Source organism: Lytechinus variegatus, chromosome 2 (genome assembly GCF_018143015.1).
Source record: "Lytechinus variegatus isolate NC3 chromosome 2, Lvar_3.0, whole genome shotgun sequence".
NCBI lineage: Eukaryota > Metazoa > Echinodermata > Echinoidea > Temnopleuroida > Toxopneustidae > Lytechinus > Lytechinus variegatus.
The window spans coordinates 18,723,191-18,742,045 of record NC_054741.1 but is presented as its reverse complement, the minus strand read 5'-3'; the positions used below and the strand labels follow the sequence as shown (position 1 = coordinate 18,742,045).

Below are 18,855 nucleotides of genomic sequence, written 5' to 3'. Positions count from 1 at the left end.
CTTGGAAAAGACAGATATATGAGACATCAGTGAACATGTTTCCTGAAGATAGTTTTTTTTTTTATTAAAGCCTATACGTCCACGGGAGCCCTCCGTATTTACTCCATCATCTCTCTGTATTTCGACACTAAATAAAAATATATCGTGTTTAAAAACCACCGGCAAGGCAAGTTGCGTTTTTGGTATAATAAAGCAACTTTTATATCTATATTTCATATTTATCTATATTAATAATATTATTAATGTTATTATTATTAATGTTATTATTATTATTATTATTATTGTTCTGCAGTTTGTAATAATGTTCTAGCACAGTAAAGGCTATAACCCAACAGGAGCATGCCTAGGATACCCTTTTCCCTTTTGGTTTTATGTATTAAAAAATAGTTTATTGTCTTTAGAACTCTTAAAAGATTACTTTTGTATCAGGGGCGGAAATTTCTCCCAAAAGGTAGGGGGGACAAGGGTCTGGAAAATTTGACAAGCAAAAAAATAAAACGCTATTACCTAAAATTAAAGGTCATTTTGACGAAAATATATTTGACAAGCAAAAAAAAAATTAATTAAAAAAAAGGTCATCTCGTCCCAAAACGTACGTTTTATTCCCATTTTGAGTGATATATTTCTTAGCATCACCAAAGACCCCAAAAAGTAGGGGGGACATTTGATATTGTGTCCCTCCTACTATTTTGAGTAGGGGGGGGGGGTCCCCCCTGTCCCCCTGGGATTTCCGCCCATGGTTTGTATTGATATCTTGGAATAGATTGAGAAGAAAATACTCTACAATTCACATGTAGAAGAGCTGTAGTACATTGAAAAAAAACACACGTAAGCTCTAAAATACTCAAACCCCTTTATTGCTTCCACTCTATGTTAAATTTAAATATTTTCAGAGACAATTCGGGAGAAAGATACATTTCTACTACACACAGTAAAGCCTCTTTACTTTCTCCTCTTGAAAAAAACAAACATAGAAGGCATTGTTTTATATCTCATAAAATAAGTTCGTGTACATGACGGTGGCCTGTCAAAGTTGCCCAACCCTTTATTTTGTTTTGACAATATATATTTAGAATATCGTCTAAATGAAGCCCTCATCTGGAAAAGGGCACTTATTAAAGGCAGCATCCACATTACATAGAGGAGGCCCTGGTACTTGGAAGCGGGGGCTGAAGCACAACGCAAGATTTTCCGGACGAGGGGGGGGGGGGGGGGGGGGGGGTGCTGCGTGTGTTATTCTCGATAGATAGCACCCCCTGGAATTCCGGCAGATGTGACAAAACGAAAAAAAGAAACGTTACCCAAAAAAAATCATTTTGTAGTGCAATCCTTTTTGTTTATTTCCTGTAAAATTTATTGATGTAAATTTGAAAAACGAAAAAGGTTCAATGTAAAATTTTGGTCCCAAGAAATCAAACAAGCTTCAGCCCCCTCTTCCAAGTGCCAAGGCCTCCTCTATATAATGTAGATGCTGCCTTTAATAAGTGCCCTTTTCCAGATGAGGGCTTCATTTAGACGATATTCTAAATATATATTGTCAAAACAAAATAAACGGTTTTTGGCAACTTCGACAGGCCACCGTCACGTACACGAACTTATATTATGAGAAATAAAACAATGCCTTCTATGTTTTTTTTTTCAAGAGGAGAACGCAAAGAGGCTTTACTGTGTGTAGTAGAAACAGTGGCGTAACTACGGGGGGCATGGGGGGCACGTGCCCCCCAATCGGCTGGCCAAAAAAAAGGGGGAAAGGGAGAAAAAGCGGGAGAAAGGAAGAGAAACGTAGTGGGGAAAGAAGAAATTATGTTCATTATAAATGTTATATTATAATTATGTTATATTACATGAAAAAGCATTTTTTTCAAACTTTATGAAACATTATTTGCTCACAGGGCCTATGACTTTATTGTTCCTGGTGCTCGCATAGACCGTTTAAAGAGTAAATAGAGTAAATAAATAATCCTGATGTACTAAAACCTCCTGTTTTCAAATCAATACTGTACACCAAATACATTACCTCGCAATTCGAGTCATAATTTTTTCATGTAGTGACATTTGTTCTTTTTTATGACTACTTAAATTGATTTCCCTATTTAAGGTCTAATATAAAACATTTCCTGTCCGTGCTAACGTTCGCATTAGTTGATTGGTGAGATGTCTACTCTTCAATGAATTCCTAAAATCAGTCCTTAAAATGTCTAGTTTTCTGATCTCAATATCAAAAATTTTCAGCTCGCGCTTCGCGCTCGCATCATTTGATTAATGAAATACGTACAGTCTTAGTGAATTCCTGCAAACAAACAAGACTTAGAATGCCCCTCTTTAGGTCTGAATTTCCGAAATTTTCAGCTCGCGCTTCGCGCTTGCAGTATTTGATTAGTGAGATGCGTATGATAATCATGATTACCATGTCTCCAAAAAATGCTTAATGTGTTTATATGTAATTCTAACAAAATCAGCAAAGGTTGGTACTAGCATTAGATGACTTTGCTGAGATATGTATAATCTTAATGCATTCCTAAAATATATTCCCCATTTTGGGTCAATATATACAAAAATTTCAGCTCGCGCTTCGCATTGTATAGCGAGGCAGGTAAATATCATGATTACAAAAAAAAATTGCTTATAATGTCCCTTTTTAGGTCTGAATATCAAAAATTTTCAGCTCTCGCTTCGCGCTCGCATTATTCAATCAGTGAGATACATATCCGTTTAATAGCACTGCATGTCCTTAAAATGTTTCTATTAGGTCAGTATACCTAAAAACTTAGCGCGCTTCGCGCGCTCCCTAAGTGACTCGATTTTTTGCTGGTGCCCCCCCAATGCCGTGGCCCACGGTACGCCACTGAGTAGAAATGTATCTTTCTTCCGATTGGGCTCTCAAAATATTTAAATTCAACATAGAGTGGAATCAATAAAGGGCCGTGTGGCTGTTCTTCAATTTACCACAGCTCCTCTACATGTCAGTTGAAGAGTATTTTCTCCTCAATCTATTCCAAGGTATCAATACAAACAAAAGTAATCTTTTAAGAGTTCTAAAGACAATAAACTATTTTTTAATACATAAAACCAAAAAGGGAAAGGGTACCCTAGGCATGCTCCTGTTGGGTTATAGCCTTTACTGTGCTAGAGCACTATTACAAACGGCCGAACAATAATAGCAATAATAATAATAACAATAATAATATTAATAATAATTATAATAACAATAATAATATTAATAATAATTATAATAATATCAATAATGATGAATGTAAAGATATAGATATAAAAGTTGCTTTATTATAACAAAAAAACGCAATTTGCCTTGCCGATGGCTTTAAAACAAGATATTTTTTGTATTTAAAGTCGAAATACGGAGAGGGGATGGGGTAAATTCGAAAGGCTCCCGTTAGCTTAAATAAACAAAAATATTTTTTTTCAGGAATCATGTTGTCTGATGTCTCATACATCTGTGTTTTCCAAGTAGATAATACAAGTCAAACTGGTTTTGTAAAGTAGCGGGAATGCCGGGGAGATATAGTTTTGCCACTTTGGGGTCTCCAAAAGATATATATTTTAACAAAGTTAAAATATGGATTGAGGTAGGGTACATTCGTCATGATTCATGTGCCAGAGCTTCATTTAAGCTTCATTTAAGCAGTAACCTGCAAAGCAATGTCTCCTGTAAATTTTCCAAGAGAAACAAATAAAACAAAATTAATAGTGTTTTACCGATACCGAAATGCATTTTGCCCGTATGTATCACAGATTACGATGTGGCAGACACACCAACAAAAGCGATACGAGAAGCCGATGGAAGCTATTGTGTTGAGATTGTGTTATCTCGAATGACATACCATTGATCGCTTTATTGTCCGATTCGTGAGTGTGACTGTGACATAGAGGTTGTTTTGGTCTCGTTTTAGCGCAATATCACGTCATACATTTTGACATATTTGCCCTCTTTCTAAGCAAATTAAGACACTAATACTGTTATGAAACATATCGATGTTTTCGCTAATATATTCTCTTTCATGTAGAATGTTGACATTTCGTATTAATTGCCGTTATTTATAAAACAGTTCAGGATTCTTGAAAAAATACTCTTTTTTAAATTATAATTTGCATAATTTATGTAAATTAGGTAATAATAAACAAGGACAGCCCAATTTTATAACAGTTTTCTTCCCTGTCTTACCCTAAGTCTTTATTTCCAATTTTAGGGCAGTTCTGGTGAAATATTTATTCTGAATTACTTGTTTTTCCTATATCGACATAATATGCAAATTTATGCAAATTACTTGCTTATTTGCATAGATACAGCGTGTCTCTTTGGATGAATCTTTTTCTTTTGACTCAAGGAACATTTGTGCCAAGTGGGACATTTGTACTCAAAAATGCAGCGTTCAACCTCTTAACAAGTCTACTATTAATGGACACGGCAGAATTGCATTAGACTAAATGAATGTAGACCCTGTTGTGAGTGGAGGAATTAGCAGCAGACGAATTGGTTTCAACCTGCATACCGACCAGGCAAGCAAAACAAGTTCACGACGAAATTCACGACGCCAATTTCGTCGCGAATTACTCACGACGAAATTCACGATGTCGCGAATTTCGTCGTCAATATTCAAATTGGCGACGAAATTCGCGACGCCGTGAATATTCAAATTGACTACGAAATTCACGACGAAATTGGTGACGTCGTAAATTTCGTCATGAATATTCGCGATTTGGTCTATATGCGATGTCCCTTCCGGGCCACCATAATGAAGGGGAAGTAAGAGGATGACGCGACAGCTCCGAAAATTGTTTGAATACTTTATATTCGAGATGCAGCATACGTATACATCCTTTCTATTTCCGTCCAAAAATGTATGGACGTTCTGTTTATCTTATGTTTCCTACCCCTTTCCGGGGGAGGTGGGGCTGTACCTTTGGGCGGTACTAATGTTGGTAAAGGTAAAACCGACGACCGACGCGTACGTGCATGGCATAACAATTGAAATATCGCTGTACTTGTTTAGGGGTTCAATTCAGGGAATATTTGCCAAGAGTATCGTTTTGTTTCCAATACTTGTTAAGGGTATAGGGTTTCACACGCCAATATTTGTTAAGGGGTGCATTTTCAGAAAATGGAAAATACGTGTTTAGGTACTTTTCAAGACCCCATAGTCGTGCATGGTATCCGCTCGTCAATGGAAGTGCCCCCCCCCCTTGTTGAGCATTTTGCGTGGCAATTACGTGTGCGATGGTGTGTGTTTATGTGTGCCGGGGAAGGGGGGGGGGGGGGAGGGGGTGATGGGCATCCAAGGTATATGTGAAACCAAACAGTTTCGAGCTAAAAGTCGTTCGTTAGTTAAAGGTCATTGCACTGAATCATTCACTGATTATGCATGATTGTTTTTATTCACTCTTCTTCATAAAATGCACAGAAATCACGGATACAGAACATCCCAAGGAATTTAAAGTCGATGAAGCACGGATTCCACTCGTTCCAGTAGGATCTATGGATGAAGCAACTCCAGAGCAATTCACTACGCCCCAGGATGATCCAAAACCTGAAAATGAGCCGAGTGGGCAGAATAAAACTCAAACCCAAACTGCAGAAATCGAGGAGGATCTTGCTGATGGAGAATATGACCTGATTCAAGTGGAAAAGCCTAGCGGAATCACGGTCAGAATTTCGAAACATGAAATTTACAGCGCAAAGGACATCAGTGTGGAAGCAATTGAAGACGTCCCACCTGAGCTTGAGCTGAAGGAGACGGAAGCCATCATTTCGGTTGGATTGAAGATGTCGCCTTCTAACGCAATCTTTGACACTCCTGTGAGAGTAACGATGCCCCATTGTGGTGTATTCACAAAGCCAAGGGATGCAGAAGTCTACATCTATTATCGCGAGAACGGTACTTTTTTTCTATTTTCATTTTGATCTTTTTCCTTTCATTCAGTTTTCCCACTAGCATTTCTGAATAACGGAGTAATGCTTTTGCAGAAAATATATTCATGTCTATTTTAAGATTATAGTTCATAATGATGACCAAAACAGCTAGACACCGTGTGAAAGATATGAAGGAGTTGAATACAACGACATAAGTTTCTTTAATTTTCACGGTTACACCGGCAAATATTGCAAGCCTCTATAATAGGCTTATTGGGATTTTCACTATAGCCTGAACTCTATGACGGCATCTTATGTGAACTGAGTGCTGATTTGCATTCGTTTGTATATAGCATAGGACCTATCTATTTTTTTAAACCAGAAATTGAACATTCTAACAACGATTTACACAGAAAATTAAAAGAATTAACTGCATAAAATTAATGGAGATTACAGCTGCAGAACATTTTGTGGCCAATTTACTTACCGGTTACTTGCCGTATTAGTACCAGTGTATCTGCATGTACATTGTGTGTAAGATCTGATGGTCAAAAAGGAGGCAAAGCAAAAAAATCACGTGTATGGCTGAAAGCTTTAGGTATCCGTCAAATTAAGCACTTGGAGTTGCCAAAGAAAATACCAAATATGCATATCATTTTATTTGATTTTTTACCGGTCAAATCGAAATGAACAACTTCTATTTGTTACAACGAACGTAATCACAACTTCTTCCACATAATATGACGTCATGGAATCCAGGCGGTAAGTAGAAAAAAATGAAACAGCCCGTTTCCCAGGCTTGCTAATTTGAGTATGGTATTCTATAGCAAACAGTCACATTGACGAGTGGATACCATGCGCGACAAAAAAAAACACGTAAAAAGGATGTCTTTTTCACAATAGGGCACGTTACGTAAGTATCGTGATAAGGGTGTCAAAAACATAAAAATAATGAAAAAAGGGTATCTATTTCGCTAGGAAAATTACGTGTTTAGGGTCGAATTTGCGGGGATGATTAAACAATATTCAAAATGTTTTATAAAGGATGTCCTTTTTGCCCCAACACTTCGATTGGCGCGAGGTGCAGAAGGTGTGGTCGTAATAAACCAAATAAGGTAAAGCTGACGACCGAAGGACCCGTAACAATAAAACACTTGTTTAGGGGGTTCATTTCAAGGAATATTTGCCAAGAGTATCGTTTTGTTTCCAATACTTGTTAAGGGTAGGGTTTCACACGTCAATACTTGTTAAGTGGTGCATTTTCAGAATATGGAAATTACGTGTTTAGGGTGCTTTTCAAGACCCCATGGTCGCGCATGGTATCCACTCGTGAATGGAAGTGCCCCCCCGGGGGTGGAGTGTGAAAATAAATGAATCGTTCATCTTTGTATTCTGTAGATTAATAACTTTCCACTTCTGTTTCATCTTTCACTCTAATTCCCGTTTCCGATAAGTTGTTGGAAGAAGACCATTGAAATATAATTAGTACATTTCGAACCTTTATAACAATGCATATCTTTAGTAAAGAGTGATCTCCTTCGCTCCGTGGTTTGGTAGAAAGAGAAATGACACACTTTTATTTTTTAACAATTATTTTGCAGATTCTACAAAGTTTACAGCGATTCGTTCTACCAGCACGAGTAACCCAAGATGTGTCGTTAGAGATCGCGATCTAGATATCTACCTTAACCACTTCTCGGAATTCTGGATTCGCATTTGTGATAAATTAAAAGGGGTATTTATTGGCAAACTTGTTGTCTGTACGCCATGTGTTCCAGTGTCAGCACCGAGAAACGAAGAGCATGTTTTGCTGGTCAATGTAAGGGATCATAACGTTACAGACTGGAAGGTGGGTAATATTAAATACTTCTAGAAATTTTTCTAAAATAGTTTTCTGTTATTTGTAATTGCATTACTCATAGATTTGCTTTCGGCTGTATAATATGGTGGTAACCGTAGTAAGATATTATTTTCCTAATCCTTAACAAGTGGAATGCCTCTGGTGGTCTCACCTGCATCACGCGATTCAATATAGCAGCAGTGCTGACTTTGAAAACTACTATAATCTAATTATTCACAAAAACCACCATATAATGATGCAATACTACGTTCATTGACATTGACCTTTGACCTAAAACTTGTCCGTGATACTTGATTACCCCTATATCCACATTATATACACTATATCAATAAACTATGAAAATTATGACATCAATCTGATAAATACCTCTAAAATGGCCAAAGTTCAACGACCTTTGACTTTGGTCATGTGACCGGAAACTCGCACAAGATGTTCAGTGATACTTGGTTACTCTTATGTCCGCGTTTTATGAACTATACCAACCACTTACAGATATATGATGGAAATTCAACAAATACACCCACATGGCCAAAGTTCATTGGCCTTAAATGACCTTTGACCTTGGTAATATGACCTGAAGCTCAGACGGGATGTTCATAAGACACTTGATTACTCTTATGTCCAAGTTTCATGAATCAGATCCATAAACTTTCAAAGTTATGATGGTAATTCAACAGATACACCCAACATGGCCAAAGTTCATTGACCTTTGACGTTGGTCATGTGACCTAAAATTCGCACAGGATATTCAGTGATACTTGATTACTCTTATGTTCAAGTTTTATGAACTAGACCAATACACTTTCAAAGTTATGATGGTAATTCAACAAATACCCCCAACTTGGCCAAAGTTCATTGGCCTTACATGACCTTTGACCTAAAACTTGTCAGTGAACTTGATTACCCCTATATCCACATTTTATACACTATATCAATTAACTATGAAAGTTATGACAGCAATCTAATAATTTCCTCTAACATTACTTTGGTCATGTGACCTGAAACTCGCAAAAGATGTTCAGTGATACTATACTTGACTACTCTTATCTCCAAGTTTCATGAATCAGAATCAGATCCATTAACTTTTAAAGTTATGGCAATTCAACAGATACCCCCAATTTGGCCAAAGTTCATTGCCCCTAAATGACTTTTGACCTTGATCATGTGACGTGAAACTCAAGCAAGATGTACATTGTTAAGTAATACTTGATTAATCTTATGTCCAAGTTTCATGAACTAGGTCCTTATATTTTGTATAAGTTATGATAACATTTCAAAAACTTAACCTTAGTTTAAGATTTTGATGTTGATTCCCTCAACATGGTCTAAGTTCACTGACCCTAAATTACCTTTGACCTTAGTCATGTGACCTGAAGGCAGGATATTCAGTAATACTTGATTAACCTTATGGCCAAGTTTCATGAACCAGGTCTAAAGACATTCGAAATTATGCTGTCATTTCAAAAACTTAACCTGGCTGAAAATTTTTGATATTCAGAGCTACAAAGGGCCATTATGATCAAATTTTTGTAATCATGATACGTAGGGGAAGGCGGGGTAAGTTGTGACACTTTTTGCATTTTGCATGTTGATATGAATAATAATAATGCAGAAATAAGTACCTTGCCTTTAAATTTGATTCTTGGGAAATATTTTTCACCTATATATAACTTTCTACCCCCACACCAGGGGCGGATCCAGCTTTCGCCAATAGGGGGGGGGGGGCGAAAATATTTTCATCAACATTTTTCTCGATTGGCCGCTATAATCTGATTTTTTTTGGCTGGTTTTTCTGGGGTAGTCCTAATTAAAGACTAAAGTTTTATGTTGTTTTATTGTTATAAACAAGATAAGGTATCTCATGTGGTCTTAATATATAATGCGAGCGCGAAGCGCGAGCTCAAATTCTTTGATATTTTTTCCTTAGACCTGAAGATACTGAGGAGATTTTATAATTATGAAAAAAAAGATAGGTATCAAGCTAAACAATGCGAGCACGAAATTTTACGATAACAACGTGAAAAGGGACTCAATTAGGACTGTTTTTAGTGATTAATGAAGAGGATACAAGTATCACCAATTAAATAATGAGAGTGTGAAGCACGAGCTCAATATATTATGACATTCCGACCTGAAAACTGGACAGTCTAAGTGCGTTTTTATTCAAATAAAGAACAAGCTGTGTGTCTCAAACTATTAAATGCGAGCGCGATTTTTTTGATTTACTGACATGATAAAGGAGCATTTTGAAAAATTTTGGTATGAATTTCCAAAGAGGATAGGTAAATCAAACAAAATTATGAAAGCTTGATGTGCGAGCTAACATATTGTGTGAAAATTGATTTCAGAATTGGATATATAAGTGCCATTTAATCCTCTTGAATGGGATTCATTACACAGGCAATGCGAGCGCGAAGCGCGAGCGAAAATTTTGATATAAAGTATATTTTCCAATTCTTCCCCTCACCTTTTTCTTGTTTCCTTTCGGGGTCGGGCCGGTCGTTACGAGGTTGTAAATTACACATCATGGGTATGATACTCTTTTTTTACTATTCTTTCTGTTTTTCATAGTTTCTATCAAGTTAAAGAGTACACTTTTTTCTTCAGGTTGTCAAAAAATAGGGGGGGGGGGGCCGGGGCCGGCTCGGCCTGCACACAAATATTCATTGTGACCTTTGAAAAAAAACGACGTCAAATGGCTCAACTTGCCCCATATGTGTGGTAAGTTGTGCCTCCTTCTGGGGGTAATTAATGCCACAAAAACTATGTACAAAATGTATGCGGGAAGAACCAGTATGCCAATTATTATTTTAAGTCTTTTCACTTGCTAATTCTCTTTAAATACTAACATCCTCTAAAAGTAAAAGAACTGTCATGTGAATTTACACCTTTCTGCCTGCATATCAATGGCTTTTCAAGTTTTTTTTATTTTTTCACTCTTATTACCATAAGAATTACCATGGCTCAACTTGCCCCATGTTGGCTGGCTCAAAGTACCCCAGTTCGAACTTAATGCGATATTTTCACATCCACTCCTATCTTATGCATCCATCATTTAAAAGAATATGACGAGAATGATCCATACCTGGACTAACAATACTGTTCTTATTTCTTTATTATATTTAAAGGTCAAGTCCACCTCAGAAAAATATTAATTGGAATCAATAGAGAAAAATCAGACGAGCACAATGCTGAAAATTTCAGCAAAATCGCATGTAAAATAAGAAACTTATGATTTTTCAAAGTTTCGCTTATTTTTAACAAAATAGTTACATGAACGAGCCAGTTACATCCAAATGAGAGAGTCGATGATGTCACCCACTCACTATTTCTTTTGTTTTTTATTGTTTGAATTATACAATATTTCATTTTTTAAGAATTTGATGATTAGGACCTCCTTGCCTGAGGCACAAAATGATAAAATAATGAAATTCCACGTGTTCAGGGAGGAATGAAACTTCATTTCACATGACAATGACGAGAAAATCAAAATATTTCATATTTCATATAATAAAATACAAAAGAAATACTAGTAGTGAGTGATGTCATCATGCATATAACTGTCTTGTGAAATGAAGCGAAACTTTAAAATGTCATAACTTTCTTATTTCACATCCGATTTTGATGAAATTTTCAGTGTTATGCTTGTTGAATTTTTCTCTTTTTATTCAAATCAAGTTTTTGTTGGGGTGGACATGTCCTTTAAAGACATGTGTGGGTAAAAACCACTTATCTATTTCACACCCTTTTTTACTTTTTTGGCTGAAATTGTATTTTCCCCTGTAAATAAGTACTTTTTGTTTCAAAGATGAAAACAATGTGGTGGGGTTAGGGGTTATGTAATTAGTCCGGCAGCCCAGGAGGTTTATTCAACCGAAAGCCGGACAAGCAAATGACCCTATAGCTGGATGGTATGGACCCTGAAGTTTACAAAAATGCATTGCTGCCGGGTTCTATGCGTGGTCTTCCCTCCGAAATGACGTAATATATGACGTCACTACAAAATGGCCCTATTTTACCATTTTTCAGACATTGTACACATAGCATGAAGTCAAGGGAGAATATTTCAGCCAAATCATGCTTTTTTGTATGAAACTTTCACGAACAGTAATACTTGTTTACATAAGCAAATTACGTAATGAAATATGCATATCATTAGTTTTGGAGATTTCTCGCATAAAAAATTGTCAAAAATCGATTCACAAATTTATTTCCTTTTTAGTGTACTTTATTTGATATTTTTCCTCTCAAGCATAATATCATTGTCTTCATCTATATCTCTACTTTAAGAAAATATATAACAGTAATTGAAAAAGACATTATAGACTGTGATTTCAGCCCCCTTTTCAATATGGTGCGCACATAGAAATCGTGCGTTTTTGGCCTTTTTTCACCATATGGCTGAGGTGTGCGAACGATATGCCTACTTTATTGATGTTTCCTGCATTTTGCATGATATTAAATCTTCCAAACAACATATTTTCCTCTTCATTATGTCTCTGGTGATAAATCAATGATTTCAGCAAAAATTGATTGCCCACTGGGCAGTCTATAGGCTACGTTTTCAGCCTAGTTTTCAACAACGAACCTATACCATGTATGACTGCATCGTTGTAGTAGAGTCGGATAAGGGGTTTCCTATGTACCATCAAAATATTTTTCACTCAACGTTTTGGTATTTGCCTAAAGTGTCTAGTTAATGAATCTTGATGTTCCCTTCCCAAAATCGTGTCCAACGGAGTTCAAAATTGATATCTTTGGCGGCCCTCTTGGACTTTTTTAAATGAAAATCAATTATTTTCATATTTTATTGCACAAAGTCTGACAATGGGAAATTTTAAATCAATACGCATTTCACTAGGATTTGGATAGTAGAAATCGGTTGAAATTGTTTTCTGAATAGTCCGGTTAATATATTAAAAAAAAGAATTCATCAAAAATTTTGAACCAAAATGTTCATGTGCATTGACATCTATCTGTTTTATCTTGCATCCGATCGCCTTTGTTGATGCAGAAATGCATATAACGTACTTAGCGATCGATAGAAAGGTATGTATTACTTGTATCATGTGTATGAGGGTAAAAGGCGTTTTCTACACAAAGCAATTTTTATGATAATTAAATCTCTTGAAAAAGATAGAAGTTCGAGGCATTGCTCTGCATTTTCATTTTGCATGCAATTACTCTCGGGCACCTTAAAGCATAGTCCCACAAGAACCAGTAAAATGTTACATACAGTACCATACCATTATCCATAGCTTGACTATTATGATATCGTGCTTTTTGGAGCCCCAATGTGGTAAAATTTTGTTTTGAGTATGAAATTTTTTCCTTTAAATCACTTAGAGAAAAAAGAGTAGGCTTTTCTCTATCAGCTACATATAAAGAAGTTGGGGCATAGCAAAGCCTACCCCTCAGGGGGCTGCCAAAGTCACCCAATCTTTTTTTCGTATCTTGCCAATTTCTCGGAAAATTCGTCATTTTGAGGCAAACAGTGTTTCTGTCTTGCGGTAAAGCCCTTGTTTTTGTTTTGTAACCACATAAAGATGACAAAGTAGGATCTTCTTTATCAGTTACATATGTCTATTTTCATTCTTTATTGTAAAAATGCAATGTTTGAGCCCCCATTCAGACAAAAGGGCATTTCTGCTATAAAATATACGGTAGTAAAGCTAGCTTTGATTTTGGAAACCACTTGGAAATAAAAGAAGAGGCATTTTTTCTATCAGCTACATGTAAAAAAAGTGCTGGCACATCGACTGCTACCTTCTTCAGAGGCTCCAAGATTGGCAGATTTTCCCCATATTGGAAAAAATATGGAAAAGGGGTGGGTGACTTTCGGAACCCCCGGAGGGGATAGACTTTGCTGTGCAACCACTTATTAGCAGCAGATTGAAGAAAGTCTACTCCTTTAATTCCACGTAGTTTCAAAAGAATGAAACTGGCTTCAAGTTCACCAAATAGCAGAAACACTTTTTGCCTGAATGGGGGCTCGAAAATAGCACATTTTCCCATAAACAGGTAAAGTATGGAAAAAGGGTAGGTGATTTCAGCGACCCCCTAAGGGGGGTATGTTCCAATATGCCAACAGCTCTTTATATGTAACAGATAGAGGAAACTCTACTCTTTCGTCTCCATATAGTTTAAAAGCAATAAGAGTAGTTTTACTACATAGCAGAAACATCTTTTGCCTCAATGGGGGGTCGAAAATAGCATATTTTCCCATAAATAGTTAAAATATGAAATAGGGTAGGTGATTTTGGTGACCCCTAAGGGGGGTATGTTCCAATATGCCAACACCTCTTTATATGTAGCAGATAGAGGAAACTCTACTCTTTTGTCTCCATATAGTTTAAAAGCAATAAGAGTGGTTTTACTACATAGCAGAAACACCTTTTTCCTCAATGGGGGCTCGAAAATAGCACATTTTCCCATGAATTTGCAAATTACGTAAAAGGGGCGGGTAACTTTGGCAGTTCCCAAAGGGGGTAGGCTTTACTGTAACAACACTTCTTTATATGTAGCAGATAGAGGAAAGTCTACTCTTTTGTCTCCATATAGTTTAAAAGCAATAAGAGTAGTTTTACTACATAGCAGAAACACCTTTTGCCTCAATGGGGGCTCGAAAATAGCATATTTTCCCATAAATAGTTAAAATATGAAATAGGGTAGGTGATTTTGGTGACCCCCTAAGGGGGTATGTTCCAATATGCCAACACCTCTTTATATGTAGCAGATAGAAGAAACTCTACTCTTTCGTCTCCATATAGTTTAAAAGCAATAAGAGTAGTTTTACTACATAGCAGAAACACCTTTTGCCTCAATGGGGGCTCGAAAATAGCATATTTTCCCATAAATAGTTAAAATATGAAATAGGGTTCTAGTAGGTGATTTTGGTGACCCCTAAGGGGGGTATGTTCCAATATGCCAACACCTCTTTATTTACTATCAATAACTGGGATATACCCATTTGATTTGCTAGTTCATTACGATTAACTTGCGTGCCGAATATAGAGTACACAATTTTTCCTGCGCGCGCGCTGCATCTCCCTATTAACGCACTATCCCAAGATCATCGCGCAATTTGGCGTCCATATCCTCTTTTACTTTCGCCTGCGGTCGAGTTCAGTCGCAAAGCTAAGTACACTCTCAAAATTGCAATTCTGTTTTCCGTTTGGATACTTTTATTGTGCATTCTTCCCTTATTTCAATCTTATTTCTCTCATCTAAGATTGTTGTAAGATTATCCCGTCGCGCGGAGCTTCCGTGATATTTATTTCACGTTTCTTGTTCCTCTTCGTGAGTTTGTTTTTTAAGATACGTTTCTCAACAGGCGGGTTGTCTTCACTTCTCCGCCCCATAGCTCCGCGCCTTCCTGCGTGTCGCGGGCGTTGACTTCGCTCCTTTTTAATTCCTTTAATTAATTCTTTTTATTCACTGACTTCTTCGTTTATACGACTCTCGTCGTGAATTTAATTGAATTATTTCTCCACAGATAGGTTCTGTAGGACGTCAGGAGCGTCGTATTTCAGCCTCGTTTCAAGTTCTTTGTCTCTTGTTTCGAGTTAGTTGATTGTTCTTTTGTTTCAATCAATCCTTTGTTCTTGTGTTTATTAATTGAATTAATTAGTTAATTAATTAATTATTCGATTAATTTACAAAAAAAAAAAAGAATTTTTTTTTCTGACCTTGTCTTAAATTTTTTTTTTCTTTCCTTTCACAAGAATACTTAGAAATTTTTTTAGGAAGCCGTCTCCTGTCAGCGTTCGTCGCCTTTGGCTCGGCCTTCCTTCTCGGGAAAGCTATTTTTGTTCTTCCCCCTTTTCTTTTTCAGATCAGCTGCCGGTCTCCGGACTTATAATTTTTTTTCTTAAACTTCTTGTTTAAAAAAAAAAAAGAAAGGGAATCTTGTTTCCTTTTTTTTCCTTAGCTGATCCTCACCTCAAGAAAAATTATTTTTTCTTTTGAACAGGTGGACACAGAAAAAAAAAATTCGTGTTTTCTTCTTTTTAGGTGCTTCCCTCCTTCTTTTCAGAATTTTAGCGGAAGCAGCTTCTTGTTGTGGTAATCAAATAATTAATTAATTAATTAATTTTCTAACGGACTTCAGGGACAGTGTCTCATAATAATTCCTTAATTATTACTGTTTCCTTTGTTCTGGGATTTTACTTTGTATCATCCTTGTGAGTTTTGATTTTGACTCTCAAAAGTCCGCTTTTTGAGGTCTTTTCACTTCTGGGTTGGGGTTTGTTACCCCCCTACCCCCTTGTTTCTTCTCTGTTTTTTATCTTACTACTAGATCACCCTACGGCAATAATGAGCCTTTCGGACTCTCTACCTGAAGAGCCTCAGGCGACTGCTGTTTCGGGGTCCAACACCGGGGTCTTATTCCCCACCACAGGTAGTATAGATAGCGAGAACAGAGTCAGAGCCCCGTGGGCTCTCAAAGGGGTGGAACCGTGGACGCGCGTTCACGTGCCCCGCTTAAAGGAGACACCCGAAGAATCCAAAGTATTTTATAATGCCTTTTTGTGGTCATCATTGTAAAGGGGAAGTATTACTAATCAGATATATAACTTCACTTTTCAAAATAGTCATTAGAGTTTGCAGAAATCAGCTCTCAAAAATGATTTATTTTCATGCCATATTTCTGCCTTCCATCGGTCCTCTTGCGAGCTCCAGCTGAGTGACGTCACACAATGAGCGTGAGCAGCTGAGCTGACAGCAGCCCATTGAAGACGATCTTTCCAATCAGCGTTTTTTGCTCTTAGAATTGTTTATTCCTCACAAGATTGGTCTTGTTATATAGATAACAGTTTGAATTTACTGAACAGTGAAATAAAGTGCACATTTAACGTATTTTGGTAACCGATATTTAGCTTAGAAAAAATGATTTTTTTTTCAAGAAATATATTTGAATAAACAAAGCATATTTTCACTTAGAAATCACACTTGCGACAAATTGATATTATAATCAATATAAAGCATAGACATTCTTCGTCACGACTGAAAAAAAATTATGAAATTTCATTACGTAACAAAGTCAGGAACCACAAAATAACATGGCAATATCCATCGCGAAATGATTGAAATTGCAGTTGAATTGCCGAAACATGATTAGCCCACAGCGGCGAGCGGACTTTGTTTCATATATCTTAAAAGCACACCGTAATGTAGGGAATGGTCTGTGGCCAAACGTGTTGGCCATCGTTTTGTCGTGTGCGAGGACCCTGGTTCAAAACTCGGATTACCTTGGTTATTTTTTTTATTCCTTCTCGTCCCTACCCAGCTTTTTTTTCTTGTGAAATCCCATTCAGACCTGTATTTATCAAATCTTATTTAATTGCTGCTTTTGATTTTCAAGTTCTTGATTAGATTCTAATCTTATTTGGGATGGGAGGGGTACAGGATGAGTTAAAAGTCAAGTCCACATCAACTAAAAATTATTTGAATAGAGTAATTTCCCTTGCTGTTTTTACTCAAAACAGTCACAAAACAATGATATGCAAATTAGTGTTGTCACTCACATCACATTCGTTTCTAATTTTTTTGTGGCATTTTGTTTTTTAATTCTTTGCATATTTCAGTATAGGAATTTCTTCATCCGAACACAATAGGTTACATTTACGGAACTGTAACTAAATGTTATTTGGAGGAATTAAAATCCCTCTGAAAATTTTTCAGAAAATGAATAGAAAATTAAATATCAAATCTACATGTCATGTAAATATATCAAACAACAAAATACAAAAGAACTTAGTGCGTGTGACATAACGGTTAGTGTAATTTGCACATCGACACAGATGAGCATATCATCGTTTTATAAATTAGGCAAAATTTCTCAATGTTAGAGTAATAATTATATAAATTTGAATCAAAGTTTTTATGAAATTTCCTGCAATATCTTATTTTTCTTTAAATTCAAATGAATTTTTGATTGTGTGGACTTCTCCTTTACTCTTAATGTAGGGAATGCATAGCAATATTTATCCAGAAACAAAATTGTCTTAAAATATGCAAATCTGTAATTGGGCACATGTTCACTTTTCTTTCATCCAGGCCACTTCCTCACACCCACCAGGCTTACAGTCTTAGAACAAAAAAAATGATGAACCATCACACAACAGCACACAACATTCAGTGCTTCACAATAAATATTTCACTTCTGTTCATACATGTACATGCAATAAATATTGTGGAAAACAAATAAAAGGCGTACCCATATTCAAATACCGTTTAAAAGGACAAATATATTATACCTTTCGAGAAAAATCAGCACGTTAGATATCTGATAACAAAACACAAATATGGGGCACTGCAAGAAACTTATGTTCCATTGCAAATCAAGCGTAAGTCTTAAATTCAAATTCAAGCGTAATAAGGTCGAGTTGCAATAGCAGTTCAACTACATGTACATGTTTGTCTTTAATCAAAGGACTTACCCTTGATTTGGGACGTGTGATTGATTAGAAAATTTCTTGCAAAATGCCCTAATAACATTAAAATTGTTTTTTTCGTTTTAAGTTGTGTGTTCTTATTTTCGACAAGCTGTATTCCTGTCCAAGTCAATTTTTTTAGTTCTCTCCAAAACTGTGCTCAAAATCGTTTCCAAGATCGATAAAGATAAATTTTCTGTTGCATCATTATCAGTCCAAAACTTGCATTGTAGCTCCTGGAAAGAGTGAAAAAAAAAATGGCTATATCCAAATCAGTAAGAGGACATGATGGAATCTCCCAGATTGAAGTAGCGAGCAGAGACCAGAAGTCACCAGAGTCAGCAAGTGTGCAGATCTGTGTGTAGAAGAGAGAAAAAATAAAGAAATAATTTAAATAATCAAATCAAAGTATGAATTTCATTATCTTGATGATTGACGACGTGCGGTGGCATGTAATTCCCGGTCAACAACAAATAATAGTAGGTTTAGACACCTGAAAAATTCCACTCAGAACACTGGTGCTCTACCTCAACGCTCAAGTGATGTTTGTGTAGGCCCCACTCTACTTACCGCTTAGCGGTAGTGAATCACTTGAGGTACGGTACTCTGTGTCATTACAAAGAGTGCATTTATCTTCATTGTTTTATGTTGAAGGCACTACGCATTCATATGTAGAAGCACTCTAATCAGAA

The 18,855-nt window shown here is 36.4% G+C and overlaps 1 protein-coding gene across 1 annotated transcript in view; it reads left to right on the top strand.

The window, feature by feature from the left end:
• Positions 1 to 4,859: 4,859 nt before the first annotated feature.
• The window catches only part of LOC121409675, an 88,335-nt gene continuing 74,339 nt past the window's right edge, over positions 4,860 to 18,855 (top strand). Inside the window, exons 1-3 of the mRNA XM_041601584.1 lie at positions 4,860 to 4,944; positions 5,418 to 5,891; positions 7,468 to 7,715. Coding sequence (XP_041457518.1) covers positions 4,860 to 4,944; positions 5,418 to 5,891; positions 7,468 to 7,715 — 807 coding nt within the window. The remainder of the gene's footprint in view (positions 4,945 to 5,417; positions 5,892 to 7,467; positions 7,716 to 18,855) is intronic.